Raw genomic sequence first — 26208 nt, forward strand, 5'->3', positions numbered from 1 at the left:
GCAGGAGAATCGCTTGAACCCGGGAGGCAGAGGTTGCAGTGAGCCGAGATCGCGCCATTGCACCCCAGCCTGGCAGATAAGAGCGAGACTGAGTCTTTAAAAAAAAAAATGGCTGGGCGTGGCGGCTCACGCCTGTAATCCCAGCACTTGGGGAGGCCAAGCCGGGCAGATCACAAGGTCAGGAGATCGAGACCATCCTGGCCAACATGGTGAAACCCCGTCTGTACTAAAAATACAAAAATTAGCTGGGTATGGTGGCACAGACCTGTAGTTCCAGTTACTTGGGAAGCTGAGGCATGAGAATCACTTGAACCCAGGGAGGCAGAGGTTGCAGTGAACTGAGATCGAGTCGTCGCACTCCAACCTGCCAGAGCGAGACTCCATCTCAAAAACAAAAACAACAATAAGAAAAAGTAGTGATTCTGAAAGAAGAGCAGATTTGAGTGATACCAAAATTTGAAATACAATCATGAGAGTGATACTTGATGTGGAGTGGAAGAGGGGAGATGAAGAAGCTATGATATGAGGGCAGTAGATGGTTCATCCTTGTGGATATTGAGGTTACAGGATGAAGGTGGGGCTTTTGGTAGACCGAATGCTGAAGTTGTGGCTGAATGAGATAGAGCAAATAGGTAGAAGCTCATTAGATGAGAGAAATTAGTGTGGCCTCACACATAGCATGAACTTCAAAAGAGCTGGCTTTTTAAAAGGAACAATATCAACCTGTAAGAACAAATGTTAGAACCCCATCTTTTGGCCAGTTTATTTTTAAAGAAAACCTTAATTTCAAAGGGCTGAAAGGAAAATAATATCAGCAGAAGAAAACCAGCTTCAAGGAGATGGTGGGAAAGCTTGGAGGAGAGGTTACTGATAAAGCACATTTGCTGGCTGTGGAGCCGAGTGGATCCAGAGGGCATAGTGGAAAGGTTCGGGAAGTGGAAGAACATGGAGAGCTCTGTGGGAGGCACAGAACAGCAGGGGTGGCTGTATACTCTGAAAACTGAATCAGCGACATGGTGTATTTGGCCTCAGCTAGCTGTCTGAGGAAAGTGAGAAAGAGCCTGATGGCCAGAGGACTTACCGGTTTACCCAGAATGATAATGTTTCCCTAAGTCATAGACCCAAAATGCCGCCCAGCCTAGATGAAAGAGAGTGTTCCACTGAACATTATGAACATGCACTGCTTTTTACCACGTTTTTCCTCATATGTGTTGTTAGATATATTTTTGCCCAGGATGATGTTGACCTTCAAATTTATTAGTATTCTTTTTTGTTTTGTTTTTCATGGTAATGAGTGTTTGTATTTAGATCTCTACTTTTGTCATGCCTGGAAGACATTCCCATGAGGTACCCCAATATTATCGAATGGTCATTTGTTTTTTTCTAGCGCTTACATGATTTCATCTTTAATATTTACACCTTTAGTCCTTTTGGAATGTATATACATACTGTCTTTTTTCTTTCTTTTCGAGACAGAGTTTTGCTCTTGTTGCCTAGGCTGGAGTGCAATGGCATGATCTTGGCTCACTGCAGCCTCCACCTCCTGGGTTCAAGCGATTCTCCTGTCTCAGCCTCCCAAGTAGCTGGGATTACAGGCATGCATCCCCACGCCTGGCTAATTTTTGTATTTTTAGTAGATACAGGGTTTCTCCTTATTGGTCAGGCTGGTCTCAAACTTTCAACCTCAAATGATCTCCCCACCTCGGCCTCCCAAAGTGCTGGGATTACAGGTGTGAGTCACCACACCAACCATATGTATTGTCTTTTATACCAAAATATCTGATACATTTTTCCTAAGTGGCTGGACTATTCTATTTTAAATACTTTTTTTTTTTTTGGTATTGTATATTTTCTTGCTTGTTTTATTGATTTGGACATTTTATTAAAGACAGGCTGTGTAAAATCTATACCTTATTTAATGTTCAGCTAATTTTTCTGTTTTAAAAACCATATTTAAAGACTGGGCTCAGTGGCTCACATGTGTAATCCCAGCACTTTGGAAGACTGAGGCAGGCAGACCAGTTGAGGTCAGGAGTTTGAGACCAGCCTGTCCAACATGGCGAAAGTCCATCTACTAAAAATACAAAAATTCGCTGGGCACGGTGGTGCATGCCTGTAGTCCTAGCTACTTGGGAGGCTGACGAAGGAGAATCACTTGAACCTGGGAGACGGAGGTTGTGGTGAGCCTGTGCCACTGCACTCCAGCCTGGGTGACAGAATGAGACTGTCTCAATTTAAAAATATATATATATTAAAATATATTTAAAAGCAGTAGTAGCTATGAAAATTACAAAGAGATATACCCTTTGGCTTAATAATGCCACCTCTAATAATTTATAAATATACATGCATATATATGAAACTGTATCTGTTCAAAAAAAAATTTTTTTTTTCGAGACAGAGTCTTGCTTTGTCAACCAGGCTGGAGTGCAGTGGCACAATCTCAGCTCACTGCAGCTTTGGCCTCCTGCGTTCAAGCGATTCTCCTGCCTCAACCTCCCAAGTGGCTGGGACTACAGGTGCACACCACCACACCCAGCTAATTTCTGTATTTTTAGTAGAGATGGTTTTACCATGTTGGCCAGGATGGTCTTGATCTCCTGTCCTTGCGATCCAACTGCCTTGGCCTCCCCGGCGCCCAGCCATGGTAACATTTTTTTAAAGTGAGGAAATAAATTTATATACTGATACGGAATCTTCATTTTGTTTAATGAGAAAAGTCCTTGTTAGTATAGTGGTAAATAGAAAAAAAAAGAAAAAAGAAAAAAGCTAGGCATTGTAGTAGTACATATAGGATGTATAGTACTAACTTGTATATACTAACTTGTATATCCCTGAAGTACCTTATTAAAGAACATTGCTCAGCTAAAGGACAAAAGTAGGTATGATATTATACTTTGTGAATTTTGAGCCATCAATCAAGAATACTTTTTTTGTTGTTTTTTGAGACAGGGTCTCATTCTGTCTCCCAGGCTTGAGTGCAGTGGCATGATCTTGGTTCACTGCAACCTCTGCCTCCCAGGTTCAAGCGATCCTCCAACCTCAGCCTCCCTAGTAGCTGGGACTAGAGGCACGTGCCACCACATCTGGCTCATTTTTGTGTTTTTAGTAGAATGTTGCCCAGGCTGGTCTCAAACTCATGGGCTCAAGCAATCCACCCACCTCAGCCTCCCAAAGTGCTGAAATTTTGACCAGGAGTGAGATACCATGCCCAGTCAAAAATAAATAAAAATTTGAAAGGTAAAAGGAAAACACTTACTGAAATTTTATTTTTATAACTATTTTTTTCCTAAATTGAGCTAAATAACAATAAGAGTAAAACATGATTCTTTTTTCTCTTTATCTCTCTTATGACCATAGGGAATGTGCAACAATCAGTTAACCGCAAACAGAGCTGGAAAGGTTCTAAAGAATCCTTAGTTCCTCAGAGACATGGCCCACCACTAGGAGAAAGTGTGGCCTATCATTCTGAGAGTCCCAGCTCACAGACAGATGTAGGAAGACCTTTGTCTGGATCTGGTATAACAGCATTTGCTCCAGCTCACCCTAGCAACGGACAGAGAGTGAACCCCCTACCACCACCTCAAGTAAGGAGTGTCACTCCTCCACCACCTCCAAGAGGCCAGACTCCCCCTCCAAGAGGTACAACTCCACCTCCTCCTTCATGGGAACCAAACTCTCAAACAAAGCGCTATTCTGGGAACATGGAATACGTAATCTCACGAATCTCTCCCGTCCCACCTGGGACATGGCAAGAGGGCTATCCACCACCACCTCTCAACACTTCCCCCATGAATCCTCCTAATCAGGGACAGAGAGGCATTAGTTCTGTTCCTGTTGGCAGACAACCAATCATCATGCAGAGTTCTAGCAAATTTAACTTTCCATCAGGGAGACCTGGAATGCAGAATGGTACTGGACAGACTGATTTCATGATACACCAAAATGTTGTCCCTGCTGCCACTGTGAATCGACAGCCACCACCTCCATATCCTCTGACCACAGCTAATGGACAAAGCCCTTCTGCTTTACAAACAGGGGGATCTGCTGCTCCTTCATCATATACAAATGGAAATATTCCTCAGTCTATGATGGTGCCAAACAGAAATAGTCATAACATGGAACTGTATAACATTAATGTGCCTGGACTGCAGACAAATTGGCCTCAGTCATCTTCTGCTCCAGCCCAGTCATCCCCGAGCAGTGGGCATGAAATCCCTACCTGGCAACCTAACATACCAGTGAGGTCAAATTCTTTTAATAACCCGTTAGGAAATAGGGCAAGTCACTCTGCTAATTCTCAGCCTTCTGCTACAACAGTCACTGCAATTACACCAGCTCCTATTCAACAGCCTGTGAAAAGCATGCGTGTATTAAAACCAGAGCTACAGACTGCTTTAGCACCTACACACCCTTCTTGGATACCACAGCCAATTCAAACTGTTCAACCCAGTCCTTTTCCTGAGGGAACCACTTCAAATGTGACTGTGATGCCACCTGTTGCTGAAGCTCCAAACTATCAAGGACCACCACCACCCTACCCAAAACATCTGCTGCACCAAAACCCATCTGTTCCTCCATATGAATCAATCAGTAAGCCTAGCAAAGAGGATCAGCCAAGCTTGCCCAAGGAGGATGAGAGTGAAAAGAGTTATGAAAATGTTGATAGTGGGGATAAAGAAAAGAAACAAATTACAACTTCACCCATCACTGTTAGGAAAAACAAGAAAGATGAAGAGCGAAGGGAATCTCGTATTCAAAGTTATTCTCCTCAAGCATTTAAATTCTTTATGGAGCAACATGTAGAAAATGTACTCAAATCTCATCAGCAGCGTCTACATCGTAAAAAACAATTAGAGAATGAAATGATGCGGGTAAAACCTTTTAAAATGTCCATTTTTATACTTAATCATCTGTTTACTTGATGTTTATTTTAAAATATTGTGCTCCAGTATTTTTCATTCTTTTTATAGCTTAATACAATATATTATCAGTTACAGAATTTAAAAGTGAATAAATATTAAAGTACATTTGATTGTAACCATTTTATTTTAGTATTTCAAGATTTACTCAGAATTTCCTGTAATAAAATCTTGTGTAAATTAAGAAAAATATAATTTGCAATATACACTTTAGGTGTACATAATACTTTATATGGAAATTGAAGCAAGGTTGTTTTCTAGGTTTTATACATTATCTTACAACATTTAAAGATAAACTAGTAATATGTGGTCTCATCTCCTGATACACTTATGAAACATTTCTTTTTATAGAAAATTTGAAGTTTATAGGTTTATTGATCACATAGATCTTACTAGAAAGTGTCAAAGAAGTTCCCTTCAGTTATTTCTCCCTTCTAATTTCATTTTTATAATATACTGGAGAAAAATGTATTGAAATTATTAAGTCAAACTATACTAAAGGGAGATCAGAGTAAATAAACCTATTTAAATTGTGTTGTCATTACACATAGATCTCTTCACTAGATATTAAGATGGTATTGTGAACATTATTGTTTTTATCATATGCTTAGAGTTCAAAGATTTGACTCCTAATCTTACATCTGTCACTCATGGTTCAAGAGGCTTAACCTTGTGATTAAACGCCGTTATGTACTTGAGAGAACCATTCTTTTAAAATGATTTTCCCACCAGGAGAGGTGGCTGAGGCCTGTAATCCCAGCACTTTGGGAGGCTGAGGTAGGCGGGTCACCTGAGGTCAGGAGTTCGAGACCAGCCTGACCAACATAGTGAAACCCCCATCTCTACTAAAAATACAAAATTAGCCAGACATGGTGGCGCGTGCCTGTAATCACAGCTACTTGGGAGGCTGAGGCAGGAGAATTACTTGAACCCGGGGGGCGGGGGTTGCAGTGAGCCAAGATTGCGCCATTGCACTCCAGCCTGGGCAACAACTCAGTGAAACTCCATCCCAAAATAATTTAAAAATAAAAAATAAGCCAGGTGCGGTGGCTCATGCCTGTAATCCCAGCACTTTGGGAGGCCGAGGCGGGTGGATCACGAGGTCAAGAGATCAAGACCATCCTGGTCAACATGGTGAAACCCCGTCTCTACTAAAAATACAAAAAATTATCTGGGCATGGTGGCGCGTGCCTGTAATCCCAGCTACTCAGGAGGCTGAGGCAGGAGAATTGCCTGAACCCAGGAGGTGGAGGTTGCAGTGAGCCGAGATCGCGCCATTGCACTCCAGCCTGGGTAACAAGAGCGAAACTCCGTCTCAAAAATAAAAAATAAAAATAAAATAAAATGATTTTTCCAAATCTGATTTACAGTATTGTTATTCCATTTTACATTTTATTAAATGAGAAATGCCATAATAATCTCTATGACTTATCTATATTTTAGTTCTTAGGATTTCTTACTAAAGTCTGTCTGTATGTATTTTCTTAGTTTATTTTTCCTTTTTCCTCTTCACTTTCACTAATAGCTGATTTAAACTTTTATGGTGTTGGAAGCTTTGCTGACTTCTGTAGTCTCCATTACTGTGTAGGCAAGTAAGATTTTAAGAGAAACAGTTCTGAACTAAGTCTGGCATGTCACCCTTAAAAGATTTTGCATGCAAATGTGAATCCTAACAGAAGCATGTGGTTGCTCTATTTTAGTCTTGCATTTCTAGAATTAGACCCCACTTTTCCAATTGAATTCCTTTTCCATCTGAACCCTTTAATTAGTTCTTTATTAATTAGCCAAAATATTTCTCCCTTCTAAATCCAGGTATTCCATATCTATAATACTTAGAAGTTAGTTTTTGTTTTTAATCTATTTTTTGATATCTTCATGAGTCACACTGACTATTCTTTGAAATATTCCTAAATACCCAAAGGATATCTTGTAAACAAACAAGTAGGAGAAACCCTTTGCAATTTGTGTTAGTGGTGGGCCATGAGTCACACCTTTACTCTAATGCCCTGAAAAAGAGAAAAGGAAAGATTATTAATGACTCTCATATATTTATTTAGAATGGGGAAAGGATTGGTGGGTTAGAAAAGGCATTGTTTTATTGTTCTCGGTACATTAATTTTTTAGAATAAATGAGCCTGGAGTGGTAGAATTTTTTTTTTCATGAAAGATAAAATAGGAGGAAGGATATTTGAGGCCTAGGAATTACACTAAGAGAAGTATATAACAGAGAGATAAATGAAGATGCATGTTAACAGATATTTGTTTCACATTGAGAACCTTTTTTTTTTTCCGGAGTGCATTAGAGAAGAGTAGAAAGCTCACTCGTCTGGGATCCTCTTCTTGCACTCCACAGCTGAATTTGCATATGTACTCACTTTGAATATCCTTTTAACTACCTCTTAAGCTGCACTTTTGATCATTAATTTCCTTTGAAATGTTTTCTAGATTTCTAACATGCTTTATTAAAAATTATGCATTTAACCTTTAAATATATGCCTGAATTTTTTCCAAGCTATTTCTTAATATTGAAGAAGATAATTCTTATTTAACATCTAGTTTATTTGCCTAGGTTGGATTATCTCAAGATGCCCAGGATCAAATGAGAAAGATGCTTTGCCAAAAAGAATCTAATTACATTCGTCTTAAAAGGGCTAAAATGGACAAGTCTATGTTTGTGAAGATAAAGACACTAGGAATAGGAGCATTTGGTGAAGTCTGTTTAGCAAGAAAAGTAGATACTAAGGCTTTGTATGCAACAAAAACTCTTCGAAAGAAAGATGTTCTGCTTCGAAATCAAGTCGCTCATGTTAAAGCTGAGAGAGATATCCTGGCTGAAGCTGACAATGAATGGGTAGTTCGTCTATATTATTCATTCCAAGATAAGGACAATTTATACTTTGTAATGGACTACATTCCTGGGGGTGATATGATGAGCCTATTAATTAGAATGGGCATCTTTCCAGAAAACCTGGCACGATTCTACATAGCAGAACTTACCTGTGCGGTTGAAAGTGTTCATAAAATGGGTTTTATTCATAGAGATATTAAACCTGATAATATTTTGATTGATCGTGATGGTCATATTAAATTGACTGACTTTGGCCTCTGCACTGGCTTCCGATGGACACACGATTCTAAGTACTATCAGAGTGGTAAGTAAACTCAAAATGTAGTTTGTTCATGATAATGTAATTTATTGATACAGTAAAATATAGGATGATGATATCACTGGTTGAGAGCCAGAAGACATGGGTCAGGTCTTGATTCTGTTGGATAAACTTGGGTGAATCCTTTAGGTGCTTAGACTTATAAAATGAAAGAATGTGCTCGATTTGATTATTACTAAATATTATTAACATTTTTGAGTCACTCCTTTTACATTTTATTTGTCAATATGTCAGACAAATAACTTTTTCTTTTTTTTGATGGAGTCTCGCTCTTTCACCCAGGCTGGAGTGCAGTGGTGCAATATCAGTTCACTGCAACCTCCCCCTCCCGGATTCAAGCGATTCTCCTGCCTCAGGAATAGCTGGGATTATAGGCACCTGCCACCACGCACAGCTAATTTTTGTATTTTTAGTAGAAATGTACCCACCACCATGCCCAGCTAATTTTTGTATTTTTAGTAGAGACAGGGTTTTGCTATGTTGGCCAGGCTGATCTCAAACTCCTGACCTCAGGTGATCCACCCACCTCAGCCTCCCAAAGTGCTGAGATTACAGGTGTGAGCCCCTGCACCTGGCCAAATATCATTTTAATAAGTTTTTAATGAATCCTCATATCCACCATTCAGTTAAAGAACTAGATTATTAGTACTTTAGATGCCCCTAAACAATCACTTCCTCTTTTCTCCTCCACAGAGATAACTATTGTTTCAGAACTTTGTAATTAGCTCTCTAATCTATACTTTTATCACAAATGTATATATCCCTAAATAATAATATTTTATTTTGCCTACTCTTTAACCTTTATTTAAATATAATTCTATATATATTCTTTGTGTTGACTTATTTGAGGTTCCTCCATGTTATTCATGTAACATTTATTTTAACTGCTATTTAGGATTCCGTTATGTGACTGTTACACAACTTATATAACCCTAAACACTTTATGATCCTTGATCCTACTTTATCCTCACAGTGTCACTGTGAGGCAGGATGAAGAAACTGAGCCCTAATTAGATGAAGTAACTTGCCCAAGGTCAGACAGAAATCAAGTGTAAGGGCTAGGCTTTGAACCCAGGTTTGTCTGATTTCAGGGCCCATGTTATTTCTACTACACCACACTGCCTCACCAAGATCCCTCCAAGCGCTAATGGAAGTGTAAGTCAATCTAACATTTGTTAAATACTATGTACTAGGTGCTTTACAGTATATTCGAATATGCTCACAACAGTCCTCTGAGGTAAGTATTATTAGCTTCCTGTGTTGCTGTGAACACAAGTCGATTGACATTAAAATGAGTAGAACTGAGACAATTGAACCTACCTTAATGTTCAACATAATGGAATTTAGTGTCTCCCCAGATTCAACTGAATTATTACTTGGGAAGCTTCTTAAAAATATGATTCCTAGGCTCTATTCTTGTCTTTCGATCAAAAATTTTCAGGGCATGGAAATCATATTTTAATCAAACATCCCAGATAATTATTATAGTTAGGTTTATTTCTTATACATAACTCTAGATAACGTCATGCCATCTATATGTCAATGACTTCCAAATCTCTCTCCAGAAATGGCCTTTCTCTGAAATTCGTAATTACTATCCAACTACTTCTTGGCCATCTTCACATGGATTTCAGATAGGCCTTTCAAACTTCACATGGCCCATAAATAACTTTTTTTTTAAGGTATAAATCAGATCTTGTTATCTTCTGGCTTCAAACTCTCCAGTATCTTTTCACTTTACTTGGAGTAAAAGGCAGACCATTTTTATTGCTTGCAAAACCCACGTGTATTTGTTCTTGCCCCATTTTCTGTGGTTCTTGCCCATTTCCAGTAGTTCTCCCCTTTATCAGCTACACTGGTCTTCTCTCTGTTGCTGTTATTTCTGTGTGGAATACCTAGTCCTGATTTTCAAATGGTTGAGTCCTTCTTGTTTTTTAATGGCTTAGCAGATATCACCTTCTCAATTGGTCTTCCCTAACCATGCAGTCGTATGTAGCTATCCAGTCAAATTTGTTGCATCACTCTGTGTTGATTCTCTTTGTAGGGTATGTCACTGTTTCTTATGTGTGTAGTAGTTTGTTTTGTTTCTTTTCCTACTAGAATTAACCTGCCTGAGAAAAGACCTTTATCTTACCACTGTCATTTATTGAATGAAACACTGATCTAATTTTTTTGAAAGTTTATCCAGAGTAGTAACAGGGAGTGGCCTTAATCGCCCCATGACTCATATTGTTGTCATTTAACATTGAATAAATTACTAAATCTTAGGCTTTTTTTTTTTTTTTTTTTTTTTAGCGTAAAACCCTTCCTATTGATATCTCAGTGATTTGGCGTACGTTGTATCTTAGTTTGTCACAAGGGAGAATGTTAACCCTAAACCATTATGTGAAAAGATTAAACAGACTTCAGGTTTACTCTTGTCCTTGTTGCTTTTCTTTATTTATTCTTTTATTGTGCAGGTGACCATCCAAGGCAAGATAGCATGGATTTCAGTAATGAGTGGGGGGATCCCTCAAGCTGTCGATGTGGAGACAGACTGAAGCCATTAGAGCGGAGAGCTGCACGCCAGCACCAGCGATGTCTAGCACATTCTTTGGTTGGGACTCCCAATTATATTGCACCTGAAGTGTTGCTACGAACAGGTAAAGCACTTGGTTTCATATGTACTCTCAGTAGGTCTTTAGACCAGCCAAGACATAACACTAGAATATGCCTTATTTTTCAGGTTTATAATAAAAATATTAATTTTACAGTATAAATTGGTGATTTAATGTTAATTTTGATTGTATTCTGAGCATTTATAAAGTGCTTATAAATAACTAACTTTGGTATCTTATTTTAGGATACACACAGTTATGTGATTGGTGGAGTGTTGGTGTTATTCTTTTTGAAATGTTGGTGGGACAACCTCCTTTCTTGGCACAAACACCATTAGAAACACAAATGAAGGTAAGGTATGGCATCTATTTCAAAAGAATTGTCACAAAGTTCCTATATCATTGACCTTTATTTATTAGTACTTACAGTATTTTAATCTGGAGTTAAAGAATGAACTTGGGCTGGGTGCAGTGGCTCACACCTATAATGCCAGTGCTTTGGGAGGCTGAGGCAGGAGGATTCCTTGAGCCCAGGAGTTCAAGATCAGCCTGGACAACAATGTGAGACCCCACCTCTCCAAAAAAAGTTGTTATTAAAAAAAAGAAAAAGAATGAACTCGTAAGGGTATAGGAACTCACCAAAATTGCATGTGAACTCCTGTCTCCATCATGCCATATCACCATAGTCTTGTATTCCCTCTCACTCATACACCATACTCATTTCATTCTCAAAAAGGTCCATTTTGAAGATTTATTCCAGTTTATTCCTTGTCACCTACTGCCTTCTGGCTTTGTCTCCTTCTGTGCAAACCACAAACAAATGTTTATATCCCCACTTGAAAATACCTCTCACACTTAAATGAGAATGTACCCACAATTTTGTTCAGATACTGTCTGATTTAAAAGCCTTTAATGATTCCTTTGTCAATGGGTTAAAGTCCAAATTTGCCTTCTGTTCATACCATCCCCTCTTGTCTGGAATGTCCTACTTCCATCTCTCTCTTCTTCTGTAATTCTTCCTCCTTTCTGAAGTCAAACTCCTGATCATTCTGTTTTTTTTTTGAGATGGAACCTCATTTTTGTTGCCCAGGCTGGAGTGCAGTGGCACAGTCTCGGCTCACTGCAACCTCCGACTCCTGGGTTCAAGCGATTCTCATGCCTCAGCCTCCAGAGTAGCTGGGATTACAGGCACGTGCCACCACACTCAGCTAATTTTTCTACTTTTAGTAGAGATGGGATTTTGCCACGTTGGCCAGGGTGGTCTCGATCTCCTGACCTCCTGATCCACCTGCTTTGGCCTCCCAAAGTGCTGGAATTGCAGGCGTGAGCCACTGTGCCCAGCCAAAATTCATATGTTTCTTTCTTAAAGCAATGAAAACCAGAAACTAAAATTTAAAAACACTACCATTCACAGTAGCTCCTCTGAAATAAAAAACTTTGATGTAGCCGGGCGCGGTGGCTCACGCCTGTAATCCCAGCACTTTGGGAGGCCGAGGCGGGTGGATCACTAGGTCAAGAGATCGAGACCATCCTGGTCAATATGGTGAAACCCCGTCTCTACTAAAAATAAAAAAAAATTAGCTGGGCATGGTGGCACGTGCCTGTAATCCCAGCTACTCAGGAGGCTGAGGCAGGAGAATTGCCTGAACCCACGAGGCGGAGGTTGCGGTGAGCCGAGATCGCACCATTGCACTCCAGCCTGGGTAACAAGAGTGAAACTCTGTCTCAACAAAAACAAAAAAAAAACTTTAATGTAAATCTGACAACATGAGCAAGATCTGTATGCAAATTGCTACTGAAAGAAATCACAGGCTGGGTGCGGTGGCTCACGCCTGTAATCCCAGCACTTTGGGAAGCCAAGGCAGGCAGATCACTTGAGGTCAGGAGTTTGAGACCAGCCTGGCCAACATGGTGAAACCCTTTCTCTACTAAAAATACAAAAACTAGCCAGGCATGGTGGCGGGCACCTATAAACTCCAGCTACTCAGGAGGCTTAGGGAGGAAAGGTTGCAGTGAGCCAAGATTGCGTCACTGCACTCCAGCCTGGGTGACAGAGTGAGACACCATCTCAGAAAAAGAAAAAGAAATCGTAGATCTTGGCCAGATACAGTGGCTCACACCTGTAATTCCAGCACTTTGGGAGGCCAGGTGGGCAGATTACTTGAGGTCAGGAGTTCGAGACCAGCCTGGCCAACATGGCAACACCATCTCTACTAAAAATGCAAAAAAATTAGTTTGTAATCACAGCTACTCGGGAGACTGAGACAGGAAAATTGCTTGAACCCGGGAGGAGAAGGTTGAAGTGAGCCCATATAGTGCCATTGCACTCCAGCCTGGGTGACAGAGTGAGACTCTGTCTCAAAAAAAAAAAAAAAAAAAAAAGAGACTGAGAGAGAGGGAGGGAGAGCGGGAGGGAGGGATGGAGAGAGAGAGGAGGGAAGGAGAGTAGGGAGGGAGGGAGGGGGAGACAGAGAGAGAAGAAAAGAAAGAGAGAAATCATAGATCTAAATAAGTGGAGACACATACCATGTTCATTGATTAGAAGAGTTAACGTAGCAAAGCTATAACTTTTCATGTAATTAATTTATAGGTTTAACTCACCTCCAGTCAAAATCTCAGCAAGATTTTTTGTAGAAATAGATGAATCAATTTTAAAATTTACATGGATGGACAAAAAGTAGAATAGGCCAGGCTCGGTGGCTCATGCCTGTAATCTCAACACTATGGGAGGCTGAGACGGGTGGATCACTGGGCTCAGGAGTCTCTACTAAAATACAAAAAATTAGCCAGGTGCAGGGGCATGTGCCTGTAGTCCCAGCTACTAGGGAGGCTGAGGCAGGAGAATTGCTTGAACCCGGGAGACAGAAGTTGCAGTGCGCCGAGATCAATCCCCTGCACTCCAGCCTGGGCAACAGGGTGAGACTTTGTCTCAAAAAAAGGAAAGAATAGCAAAATCAATTTTTTAACAAGAACAAAGTTGGAGCGTTCAGCTATCTGATTTTAAAATGAACTGTGAAGCTGCAATAATGTAGACAGTGTAAGAGTGGCAAAAAGGTACACACATAAATCAGTGGAACGGAATATAGAATGCAGACATAAGACCACACTACTATGGCCATTTGATCTTTGACAAAGGTGCAAATGGGAAAAGGATAGTTTTCTAACAAATGGTATTGAAAAAAACTGATCAGCCATATACAAGAAAACTGAACCTCAGGCCAGGTAAGATGGCTCATGCCTGTAATCCTAGCACTTTGGGAGGCCAAGGTGGATGAGGTCAGGGGTTCAAGAACAGCCTGGCCAACATGGCAAAACCCCATCTCTACTAAAAATAGAAAAATCAGCCGAATGTGGAGGTGCATGCCTGTAATCCCAGCTACTCAGGAGGCAAGGCAGGAGAATCACTTCAACCCAGGAGGCAGAGCTTGCAATGAGCCGAGATCGTGCCACTGCACTCCAGCCTGGAACAACAGAGCGAGACTCTGTCGCAAAAAACAAAACAAAACAAAAACAAAAACTGAACCTCAAGTGACCTGACACCTTTACAAAGATTAACTTAAATTGAGTCACATATGTATAGATAAAATTTAAAGCTATAGTACTTGTAGAAGAAAACAGAAATCTTCATGGGCTGGGGTTAGGTAAAGAGTTCCAGAAATGACCCCAGAATCATGATCCGTAAAAGAAGAAATTCATCAACACTAAGAACTTTACCACACATACAGTCAAGAGAAAAGACAAGCTACAGTCTGGGAGAAAATATTTACAAATCACGTATCTAAGAAAGGTTTTTTTTATCTACAATATATGAAGAACCCTCAAAACGCAACAATAAGGAAACAAATAACCCAAGCCAGTGACCTGACATATTTCTTTATATGTCTGGGTCAAAAAAAGAAATGGATCTCTGTCTCTTTAAATCTGCCAGAGCAGGTCAAAGAAAGGCAGGCATCTGTGCTGGTCCCTCAGGGAATCACCAACACCAGCCAAAATGGACAACCTCAGATTTTTGGAGGGCAAAGTTCTTACTGCCCACCTTGGTACTAACCAGCTGTTCCAGGAAGACAAACTGTGGTCTTCATGACCGCCGCAGGACTGAGGTGTGGTAGATGGTAGTGGGCTCACTCACACATGCTGCTGTCTGAACCAAATTTTAGCAGCCTCTCCCTTCATGAGGCACTCTCCTGGCTGCTATAAGTATCTGATCAGGTTCCAAAGTTCTAAAATAAATTATTCTGATAGTCTTTTTCCAGTTTAATGATTGTTTTTAAGGAACGGTAGATCCTCGATACTTGCAACTCTATTTTCTGTGATGTCTCTTTCTACTGTGGTTTTTACTATTATCTCTTTGTTTAGTTTTGTTTGTGGTTGCTCTAGTGACTACAAAATATATATTAAGGTTTTTCTTTTTTTTTGAGATGGAGTCTCACTCTATTGCCCAGGCTAGAGTGTAGTGGCGCAACCTTGGCTCACTGCAACCTCCGCCTTCCTGGTTCAAGCAATTCTCTTGCCTCAGCCTCCCAAGTAGCTGGGATTACAGGCACCCTCCACTACGCCTGGCTAATTTTTGTATTTTTAGTAGAGACAGGAAGGGTTTCACTATGTTGGCCAGGCTGGTCTTGAACTCCTGACCTCCCCACCTGCTTCGGCCTCCCAAAGTGCTGGGATTATAGGCGTGAGCCACCGTGCCTGGCATAAGTTTTTACTGTCTACCTAGATTTGTATTTTACAACTTCAACTTCAATGTAAATCCTTACTGCCATATAGGTCCCTTTATTCTCTACTCTTTATGTTGTAGTTATTTTATTTTTCTTCTTCTTTTTTTTTTTTTTTTGAGACAAGGTCTTGCTCTGCTGCAAGTGCAGAGAGGTGTGATCTCAGCTCACTGCAACCTCTGCCTCCCAGGTTCAAGATTCTCCTGTGTCATTCTACTAAGTAGCTGGAATTACAAGTGCATGCCACCATGCTTGACTAATTTTATTTTTATTTTTCAATCAATATTAGTCACTGTGTTGCCCAGGCTGGTCTTGAACTTCTGGGCTCAAGCAGTTTTCCCACTTTGGCTTCCCAAAGTGTTGGGATTACAAGCGTGAGCCTGCACCCAGCTTGTAGTTATTTTATACATTATATTTACATATGCTTAAAACCTCATCTAGCCAGGTGCAGTGGCTTACACCTGTAATCCCAGGACTTTGGAAGGCCACAGCAGGAGGATCACTGGAACTCAGGAGTTTGAGATCAGCCTGGGCAACATAGTGAAATCCTGTCTCTACAAAAAATTTTTTTAAATTAGTCTAGCATGCTGGTGTGTGGTTGTACATGCCTACAGTCCCAGCTACTTGGGGCAGGGGGACCAGTTAGATGGGAGGATCTCTCCTGAGCCCAGGAGGTCGAGGCTGCAGTAAGATCTAAGAGTGCACTGCCGCACACCAGCCTGGGCAACAAAGTGTGACCTTGTCTCAAAACCTACCTCATCCAACAATGTAACAGTGTTGCTTTCAACCATTAAGTTCTTTTAAAGAACTCAAGGTGAGAGGCTGGGTGCTGTGGCTCATGCCGGCAATCCCAGCATTTTGGGAAGCCGACGCAAGAGGATTGCTTGAAGCCAGGAGTTCCAGATGAGCGTGAGTAACAAATCGTAGACCATGTCTCTACCAAAAACAAAAAAATAGCCGGGCATGGTGGATGGTGGCACATGCCTGTGGTCCCAGCTACTCCAGACATAGGAGGATCACTTAAGCCCAGGAGTTCCAGGCTGCAATGAGCTGTAATCACCCCACTACACTGCAGCCTGAGCAACAGAATGAGACCCTGTCTGAAGAAAAAAAAAAATCGAGATGAGAAGAATAGTCAATTATGTTTACCTGGATATTTAGCATTTTCCTTGTTCTTCCTGCATTCCTGGTGTTTCAAGATTCCTTCTATATCATATCTCTTCCATCTGAAAAACTTCTTTAAGCAAATTCTTTAGAGCAAGTATGTTGACAACAGATTGTCTTAATTTCTCTTCATATGAGAATGTCTACATTTTGCCTATCTTAGAATATTATCACTTAACAGCAGGTACAGTGGCTCACGCCTGTAATCCCAGCACTTTGAGAGGCCAAGGTGAGCGAATCACCTGAGGTCAGGAATTTGAGACCAGCTTGGCCAACATGGTGAAACCTTGTCTCTACTAAAATACAAAAATTAGCTGGGCTGGTGGCGTGTGCCTGTAATCTCAGCTACTTGGGAGGCTGAGGCAGAAGAATTGCTTGAACCCAGGAGGCAGAGATTGCAGGGAGCCAAGATTGCACCACTAAACTCCAGCCTGGGTGACAAGAGCGAAACTCCATCTCAAAAAAAAAAAAAAGAGTATTATCACTTGATACATAATTCTGGGTTTTAGTTATTACAGCACTTTAAAATGTCCACTTCCTTCTATCATTCATAATTTGATGTGACATCTGCAATTATTCAGATCCCTCAAGTAATACATTATGTTTCTCTAGCTGCTTTCAATAATTATTTTTTTCAGTATTGTAATTATGATACGTCTGGCATGAATTTCTCAGGGTTTATTCTGTTTGGTATTCACCAAGCATCTTAATCTGTAGATTTATGTCTTTGATCAGATTTGGGGTGTGTTCAACCATCATACCTTTAAGCGTTTTTCTGTACCACACATTTTCTTCTCTTGTGATGGTAATCACAGGAATGTTAGACCTTTTGGTGTGGTCCCACAGATTTCTGTAATTTTTTGTTTTTTTCTGCTGTTTAGAATGAACAGTTGATTGAATTGTATAATTAGTATCAACCTATCTTTTTAGAGTCTTGTTCTGTTGCCCAGGCTGGAGTGCAGTGGCATGGTCTCAACTCATCGCAACCTCCAGCTCCAGCTCTGGGTTCAAGCGATCCTTCCACCTCAGCCTCCTGAGTCAAGTCACTGGGACTGTAGGCTCGCCACCACACTCAGCTAATTTTTTGTATTTTTAGTAGAGACAGGGTTCTCAACATGTTGGCCAGGCTGGTCTTAAACTCCTGGCCTCAAGTGATCCACCCGCCTCAGCCTCCCAAGGTGCTAGGATTACAGGAGTGAGCCACCATGCCTGGCCAGTAGCAACCTATCTTCAAGTTCACTAATTTTTTTTTTCCTCTGACATCTTCACTCTGCTATTGAGCCTATCCACTGAGTTTTTTATTTTAGTTATTTTTCAATTATAAACTTTCTTTTTGACACTTTATACCTTCAGTTTCTTTGCTGAGATCTAGCTTTCATTTCATGAGTGTTCATCCTTATTTAAAGCATATTTGTAATGGCTACTTTCAAATTTTTGTCAGAAAATTCTAGCATCTATGTCATATCAATACTGACTGACTTTTCCTATGTTAGTTGAAATTTTGTTTGTTTTTTTTTTGTATACCAAGTAATTTTGGATTGTATTCTGTACATTTTGAATATTATGTTATGAGACTCTGGTCTTTTTTTTTTTTTTTTTTGACACGGAGTCTCACTCTGTTGCCCAGGCTGGAGTGTAGTAGCACGATCTCAGCTCACTACAGCCTCTGCCTTCCAGGTTCAAGCGATTGTCCTGTCTCAGTCTCCGAAGTACCTGGGACTACAGGCATGTGCTACCATGCCCGACTAATTTTTGTGTTTTTAGTAGAGACAGGGTTTCACTATATTGACCAGGCTCGTCTCAGACTCCTGACCTCAGGTGATCTGCCTACCTTAGTCTCCTAAAGTGCTGAAATTACAGGTATGAGCCACCGCACCTGGCCAAGACTCTGGATCTTATGGAGAATTTTGACATTGTTTTGATAGACATTAAAACTGGTTGGGTTCAGGCCACAAATTCCAACCTGGCTTTTTTTTATTTCAATGTCAGTTTCAAAGCCTTTTCCTTTCTAGGCAGATTTCTCCATAGGCTATGGTCTTTTCCTTAGTTCAGTTCTCAAAGTCTTTGTTATGCTCCTTAGGATTAGATCCACATAGGTACAGTTTGGAGGGACAGCCCAGCAGTTCATAAGCAACTTAATGGGGTCACTTGCCCAATCTCCTCCCTCTCTGTGATGTCCCCAGTACTTTCCCATCCCTGGGGCTCCCCATTTTAGTTCTCTGACCAGAAAGTGAGACTTTACTTACCCAATTCTGCCAATATCTCATGATTGCACCTGCATCCAGGGCAAGGCAGCAAAAGGACACAGAGAGAAAACGAGCAACAGAGGTTCAACCCATCTTCTTGGGACCCCATGCTTTATTATCTTATTTATTTATGAGACGGAGTCTCACTCTGTCCCCAGGCTGGAGTGCAGTGGCATGATCCTGGCTCACTGCAACCTCTGCCTCCTTCGTTCAAGTGATTCTCCTGCGTCAGCCTCCCGAGTAGCTGGGATAACAGGTATGCGCTACTACGCCCCACTAATTTTTTTTGCATTTTTAGTAGAGACGGGGCTTCACCATATTGGCCAGGCTAGTCTCGAACTCCTGACCTCAAGTGATCCACAGGCCTCCGCCTCCAAAACCGCTGGGATTACAGGCGTGAGCCACCAGGCCCAGCCCCATGCTTTGTTATTTTATTTCCAATTGGAAGGGAAGGTTCTCCTCTAAGAATTTTAGGTGCATACTGGCTCTTATTATCACTTCCGTTGCTACCAGGAAACTCCTTTTCTACTCTCTGAGCCTGAACTAGAAGGACTTCTCCTAGAGCTCTCTGTCTGCACTCAGCTCCTTCCAAGTTTTAGGCAACCTCGAGTCCAGCCTGCAGGCTCCTAGAGAAAAAAAATGGAGCTGGATATACCTTGCCCAGTTACTCGGGAGGCTGAGGTGGGAGGATTGCTTGAGGCTAGGAGACTCGCCTGGACAACATAGTGAGAATCCTGTCTCTTACAAACTAATTTTTTTTAAATGGTAAACTTATCACCAGGTCTAGTGGTACTTCAAATTTACATCTTCTCCCCAAATCTACCTGTTACTATTTACTTTTCAGGGACCTGAAGCAGCTGCTTCATACATCCTGACCAGGCTTTATAGCTGCCTTCTGAGGGAGAGAGATAGGGGAGAGTATATATAGCACATCTTCCTGAAAACTGGGACCTCTCTGGTTGCTTTTAGGATTTTTTTCTCTTTAACTTTGGTTTTCTGCAATTTGACCGTGGTGTGCCTATGTGTAGTTTCCTTGTATTTTTCTTGGTTGAGATTCACTCAGTTTCTTGACTTATACATTAATGACTCTCATCAGTGTTGAGAAAATCTGTCATTATCTCTTCAATAATTTATTTTGCTTCCTTCTCGCCTTCTGGGACTCAAACGATTATACATACGGTATTCATTTGATATTGTCCTCCATTTCTCTTATGCTTTATTCTTTCTTTTATTCTACATGTTTTCTCTCTGTGCTTCAGTTTATATAATTTTATTCTTCCATCTTTGAATTATCTGAATCTTTTGCTGTGTCTAGTCTTTTTCTTTTTTTTTTGGCTTAAACTAAAAAATCCTGAATATACCTTAAAATAAAAAATATTAAACTTGGCCAGGGGCAGTGGCTCAGGCCTGTAATCCTAACACTTTGGGAGGCCGAGGTTCAAGACCGACCTGGGAAACATGGCGAAACCCCATCTCTACAAAAAATACAGAAGTTAGCCAGGCTGGTAAACAGTGAGCCACGGTGCCTGCCCAAGCTGAAGGTATCTTAACTTGGTTAAATGACAGTGCAGTCTACCACTTAACAGAGTTTGCCCCAAATCCGTTTAATATAGTACTTGGAGTTAAATACCAATTCTTTTGCCTCCAAGAGTTCAGTGGGAGAGACTACATAGTCTGACTTCACTTGGCATTCCTTTCTTCCTCATTTCATTTTATTCATAACCAGAGCTTTTTTTTTTTTCTGGAGACAGTGTCTCGCTCTGTCACACAAGCTGGAGTGTAGTGTTGCAATCATGGCTCACTGCAGCCTCAAACTCCTGGGCTCCGGAATCCTCTTGCTTCAACCTACTGAGTAGCTAGGACTACAGGTGCATGCCACCATACCTGGCTAATTTTTAAAGTTTTTTTATAGAGAGGGGGTCTCGCTTTGTTGCCCAGGTTAGTTTTGAACCTTCCTGGCTTCAAGCAGTCCTCCCACTTAATACATCAAACATGTATTAAGTATGTGCCAGACAATTTACTGAGCACTAGGAGATACAAAGACCACTAAAACATGATCCCTAGCCTTAATGGAATTTTGCATTTCAGTAGAAGGACATAAACATAAATAGGTACCACAAGGTATTAGAAATATGATAGAAATAAATATATGGTACAAGGGAGGCAGAGTAGAAGTAGTTATTTCCACCATAGGCAAAAAGGTTTACTAAGGGAGATTAAAACTGACAGTGAGTCTTATAATGTAAGTAGAAGAGGCCGGGCACAGTGGCTCACGCCTGTAATCCCAGCACTTTGGGAGGCCGAGGCGGGTGGATCACGAGGTCAAGAGATCGAGACCATCCTGGTCAACATGGTGAAACCCCGTCTCTACTAAAAATACAAAAAATTAGCTGGGCATGGTGGCGCATGCCTGTAATCCCAGCTACTCAGGAGGCTGAGGCAGGAGAATTGCCTGAACCCAGGAGGCGGAGGTTGCAGTGAGCCGAGATCGCACCATTGCACTCCAGCCTGGGTAACAAGAGCGAAACTCCGTCTCAAAAAAAAAAAAAAGTGAGTAGAAGTTGCCTGGAGAGGACAGGATAGGCGAAAAAATTATTTTCCAGCAAAATATCATATAATTTGTTTAAAATACAAAAACAGCCCAGTGAGACTTTTGGTATAAAACTTGAAGGAAATTTTAATTTTTCTAATTTATCTCTTTCCCCCTAATTTTTAAAAATCTTTGAAGGTTATCAACTGGCAAACATCTCTTCACATTCCACCACAAGCTAAACTCAGTCCTGAAGCTTCTGACCTTATTATTAAACTTTGCCGAGGACCCGAAGATCGCTTAGGCAAGAATGGTGCTGATGAAATAAAAGCTCATCCATTTTTTAAAACAATTGATTTCTCCAGTGACCTGAGACAGCAGTCTGCTTCATACATTCCTAAAATCACACACCCAACAGATACATCAAATTTTGATCCTGTTGATCCTGATAAGTTATGGAGTGATGATAACGAGGAAGAAAATGTAAATGACACTCTCAATGGATGGTATAAAAATGGAAAGCATCCTGAACATGCATTCTATGAATTTACCTTCCGGAGATTTTTTGATGACAATGGCTACCCATATAATTATCCGAAGCCTATTGAATATGAATACATTAATTCACAAGGCTCAGAGCAGCAGTCGGATGAAGATGATCAACACACAGGCTCAGAGATTAAAAATCGAGATCTAGTATATGTTTAACATGCTAGTAAATAAATTAATGAGGATTTGCAAAAGGGCCTGAAATGTGAGGTGTTTTGAGGTTCTGAGAGTAAAATTATGCAAATATGACAGAGCTACTTATGTGTGCTCTGTGTACAATATTTTATTTTCCTAAATTATGGGAAATCCTTTAAAAATGTTAATTTATTCCAGCCTTTTAAATCAGTATTTAGAAAAAAATTGTTATAAGGAAAGTAAATTATGAACTGAATATTATAGTCAGTTCTTGGTACTTAAAGTACTTAAAATAAGTAGTGCTTTGTTTAAAAGGAGAAACCTGGTATCTATTTGTATATATGCTAAATAATATTAAAAGACAAGAGTTTTTGAAATTTTTTTTGAAAGTTTTAGTTTTATCTTGCTTTAACCAAATATGAAACATACCACGTATTTACAGAGCTCTTTTTTCCCCTCATAACCTTGTTTTTGGTATAAAATAAGCTAGAGAAATTAAGCCATCATGTGCGTGAGTGTACCTAGGCTAATGATAATCTGTGTAATTCACATCCTGAAACTAAGGAATACAAGGTTGAAAAAATATTAATATGTTCATCAGAAAGAAAAATAGTACAGATATCTTTTTTCCCCCTTCTGTGGAATATTTAATCTTCTTGCATTTATTTCTCAAGAATTACTGGCTCTAAAAGAAGCCAAAGCACTACTTAGCTTTCTTTCCATATTGGGTTTTTTTTGTTTTTTGGTTTTTGGTTTTTGTGGTTTTTTTTTTTTTTGAGACAGAATCTTGCTCTGTCACCAGGCTGGAGTGCACTGGTGCGATCTTGACTCACTGCAGCCTTTACCTTCCAGGTTCAAGCAATTCTGCCTCAGCCTCCCGAGTAGCTGCGACTACAGGCGCACACCACCACACCCAGCTAATTTTTGTATTTTTAGTACAGACGGGGTTTCACCATGTTGGCCAGGCTGGTCTCAATCTCCTGACCTCATTATCCGCCCGCCTCAACCTTCCAAAGTCCTGAGATTACGGGTGTGAGCCGCTACGCCCAGCCCCATATTGGTATTTTTGATGCTGCTTCCAATTTTAAAAGGGAACAAAGCTGCCATAAATCAAATTTTTCAATACTAAAAGCAAAAATATTTCCTGCCATCCTAAGCAGAGAATTATTTTCATTTTCATATACTTTTCCTATATAGTAACTATTTTGATTATATCATCAATGTTACCTGTTTACTCTTTCAGAACAGTGCTGCATATACAGATTGTTATTGGCAAAGGAAAATCTGACTATCTGGCAATATTTTATCTAAGGGCAGATTAATTGGTGAAAAAATTAACTCTTGAGATGGCCATTAATAAGTAGGAGAATTTACAGAGTGGTCTTACTAGAAAATTCAAGTCCTCCTAATTTATTTATTCTTGAACATGCCTATTATGTATAATGCTTAGGTTCTAAGGATGATTAAGGTTTCATGCCAAAATACATGTACCTTATCTTTTAGGAAGGGGGGAAAGGCTCTATTTTGACCATAGTAAAGTTTGTATTGTATTTTATTTCCTTTTCTTAAACTCCACTGATATGAGATTTTTATCAAAAGTTACTATTTGTGAATTGGAGGCATAATTGTAATGATTTTCAGACTTTTAGCTTCCTTCACATAAAAGCTAATTGAAACCATATATGTAGTAAAATTAAAGGCAGAGCTGTTACAGTTGAATTGGAGAGTCAGAGCAAAGAAAACCTATTAACCCATACTTCCCACCTTTCTACAGATGGTCCTTTCAGAGCTCAGCTTGAAAACTACTGCTGTGTTCTCGTGGGTCTTTTGGGGTTACTGGTTCTTGTGAGAATCTGATGAAAGCTGTGGACTCTTACTAGAAAAAAAAAGCACATCAACACATACACATATGTTACATGCAGTTTCAAGGGATTTTGGACATACTGAAACCTGTCACAGGCTCTAGGTTATGGACCTCTGTCCCATAAGAAAATCAATATATTAAACTAAGAACTTTGCTTTTAACTTACCAGTCACTCACTTGGCATGTCTTATATAAACTGATAATTTGTGATGGAAAAGGTCTGTAGCATGTGATACAAGGTGAACTTATGAATGCCTTCTTGCTGGTACATTACATTGTTTTAAATATGCCCTTTGGAGATGACTGAAATGTTGGGCTCATTACAGGCTTGATACAGAAATATTTCTGAAGGATTTCTAATCAGAGAATTGTAAGAAAATATGCTATCATGAAATGGCAGTCTTCACCTCATGGTTCATGGAACATTTGGTTAGTCCAATAAAATCCTGTGCAAAACAAAGTAGTTCAAGAATTTTTAGGTGGGTACTCACATTTATAAGGTATTCCTCTTTCTCTTTGGGCTTTTTCAGTCTGATTTATTTAAATTTTCATTTAGTTGTTTTACTTCTGGACTATGGTGCAATACAGTAGAAAATAACTTGTTACATTTATGTTGTAGGAAAACTAAGGTGCTGTCTCCTCCCCTTCACTTCCCACAAATTCTGTATTGCCCCTATTGCTGAAATGTAACACACACTACAAATTTTGTATTCTTCTTTTTGGTTTTGTTTTTTTTTTTTTGAGACAGGGTCTCACTCTGTCACCCAGGCTGGAATGCAGTGGCACTTCACAGCTCACTGCATCCTCGACCTCGGGGCTCACGCGATCCTTTTGCCTCAGCCTCCCAAGTAGCTGGGCATGCGCCACCAAGCCCGGCTAATTTTTATATTTTTAGTAGAGATGGGGTTTCGCCATGTTGCCCAGGTTGGTCTGGAACTCCTGGGCTCCAGTTATATGCCCACCTCAGCCTCCCAAAATGCCGGGATTACAGATGTGAGCCACCACGCCTGGTACAAATTTGTATTCTTTTAAAATTTCCTCTGACACAACAAGCCTTTTGCATTTATCTCAAGCAGTATACATGCCTTTGGTATCAGCAGTTTTAACAGTTTGAATGTATGTATCAGCTACCTTATTCCAAAATTACATCTACTTCTTCCAGTATATGATCTGGTGCTTCCTGACCAAAAAGATGAGAAAAACAATGTTAAAAATATAGATGCTTTCCATTGAAATGGAGTGAAAACATTGGTTCTATCTGTTTTCTTTTTAAAATAATTTACTTGCTGTCTTTATTCTACTTACCCTTTTAATGCATATCAATAGTATTTATAAGATGTGTTCTATAATTATGTAATTGTAGATACTGTTATGTATTGTCCAGTGACATCATAAGGCAGGCCCTACTGCTGTATCTTTTCTACCTTCTTATTTGTAATAGAAACTATAGAATGTATGACTAAAAAGTCACTTTGAGATTGACTTTTTTAAAAAGTTATTATCTTCTGCTGTTGCAAAGTGCAAAACTGTGAGTGGAATTGTTTTATTTTGACTTAATATGTTAGAAATTAGAGATTACAGTGGGAGGATTTTTAGACATTGCTGCTGCTGTTACCCAAGGTATTTTAGATAAGAAATTTTTAATAAACAAAAATCCCTTTGGTATTTAAACTGGAACATTTAGCCTATTCATTTTAATCTAAAGCAAAAAGTAATTTGGGTCAAAATATTGGTATATTTGTAAAGCGCCTTAATATATCCCTTTGTGGAAGGCACTACACAGTTTACTTTTATATTGTATTGTGTATATAAATATTTTGTATTAAAATTGAATCAGTGGCAACACTTAAGTTTTATAAAATCATGCTTTGTTAGAAAAGGAATTACAGCTTTGCAATATAACTAATTGTTTTGCATAATTCTGAATGTAATAGATACGAATAATCAGCCTGTGTTTTTAATGAACTTATTTGTATTTTCCCAATCATTTTCTCTAGTGTAATGTTTGCTGGTATAAATAAAAAAAATTGAATCTTTCAATTATGTGTGGAAAGCTAATTTTTACACTGTTTAACTATATTGTTTTTAATTCAAAAATTTATGTAAATTTTTTTATTCTCTGAGAAAATTTATGATTAAAATTTTGATGTTTTCGAATTAAAATAGATATAACTAATGATAGTACTTAGGTTAAGGCAAACTGAATATCATGTAAATGTCAAATGTTTTAGATGTTTTTATTTTGTCCAATATAAGTACAATAAATATTTCCTATTAAAGGCTTCCATTAGATTACAGGTTTAGAATTTAATTATTAAA

At 39.6% G+C, this 26208-nt stretch overlaps 1 protein-coding gene across 4 annotated transcripts in view; it reads left to right on the forward strand.

Moving 5' to 3' along the window:
- LATS1 (large tumor suppressor kinase 1) overlaps positions 1-25929 on the forward strand; it is a 53157-nt gene extending 27228 nt beyond the window's left edge. For 3 of the 4 annotated variants that reach the window (XM_012452451.2, XM_064360581.1, XM_012452462.2), the window contains 5 exons: positions 3361-4874; positions 7492-8074; positions 10549-10731; positions 10932-11038; positions 21540-25929. In XM_012452451.2, coding sequence (XP_012307874.1) covers positions 3361-4874; positions 7492-8074; positions 10549-10731; positions 10932-11038; positions 21540-22049 — 2897 coding nt within the window. In that variant the 3' untranslated portion in view covers positions 22050-25929. The other variant, XM_021669853.2, reaches the window with a different exon arrangement.
- The last annotated feature ends 279 nt before the right edge of the window (positions 25930-26208 follow it).

Source organism: Aotus nancymaae, unplaced genomic scaffold, assembly GCF_030222135.1.
Source record: "Aotus nancymaae isolate 86718 unplaced genomic scaffold, 86718_ANA_hifiasm-v0.15.2.pri h1tg000040l, whole genome shotgun sequence".
Lineage (NCBI taxonomy): Eukaryota > Metazoa > Chordata > Mammalia > Primates > Aotidae > Aotus > Aotus nancymaae.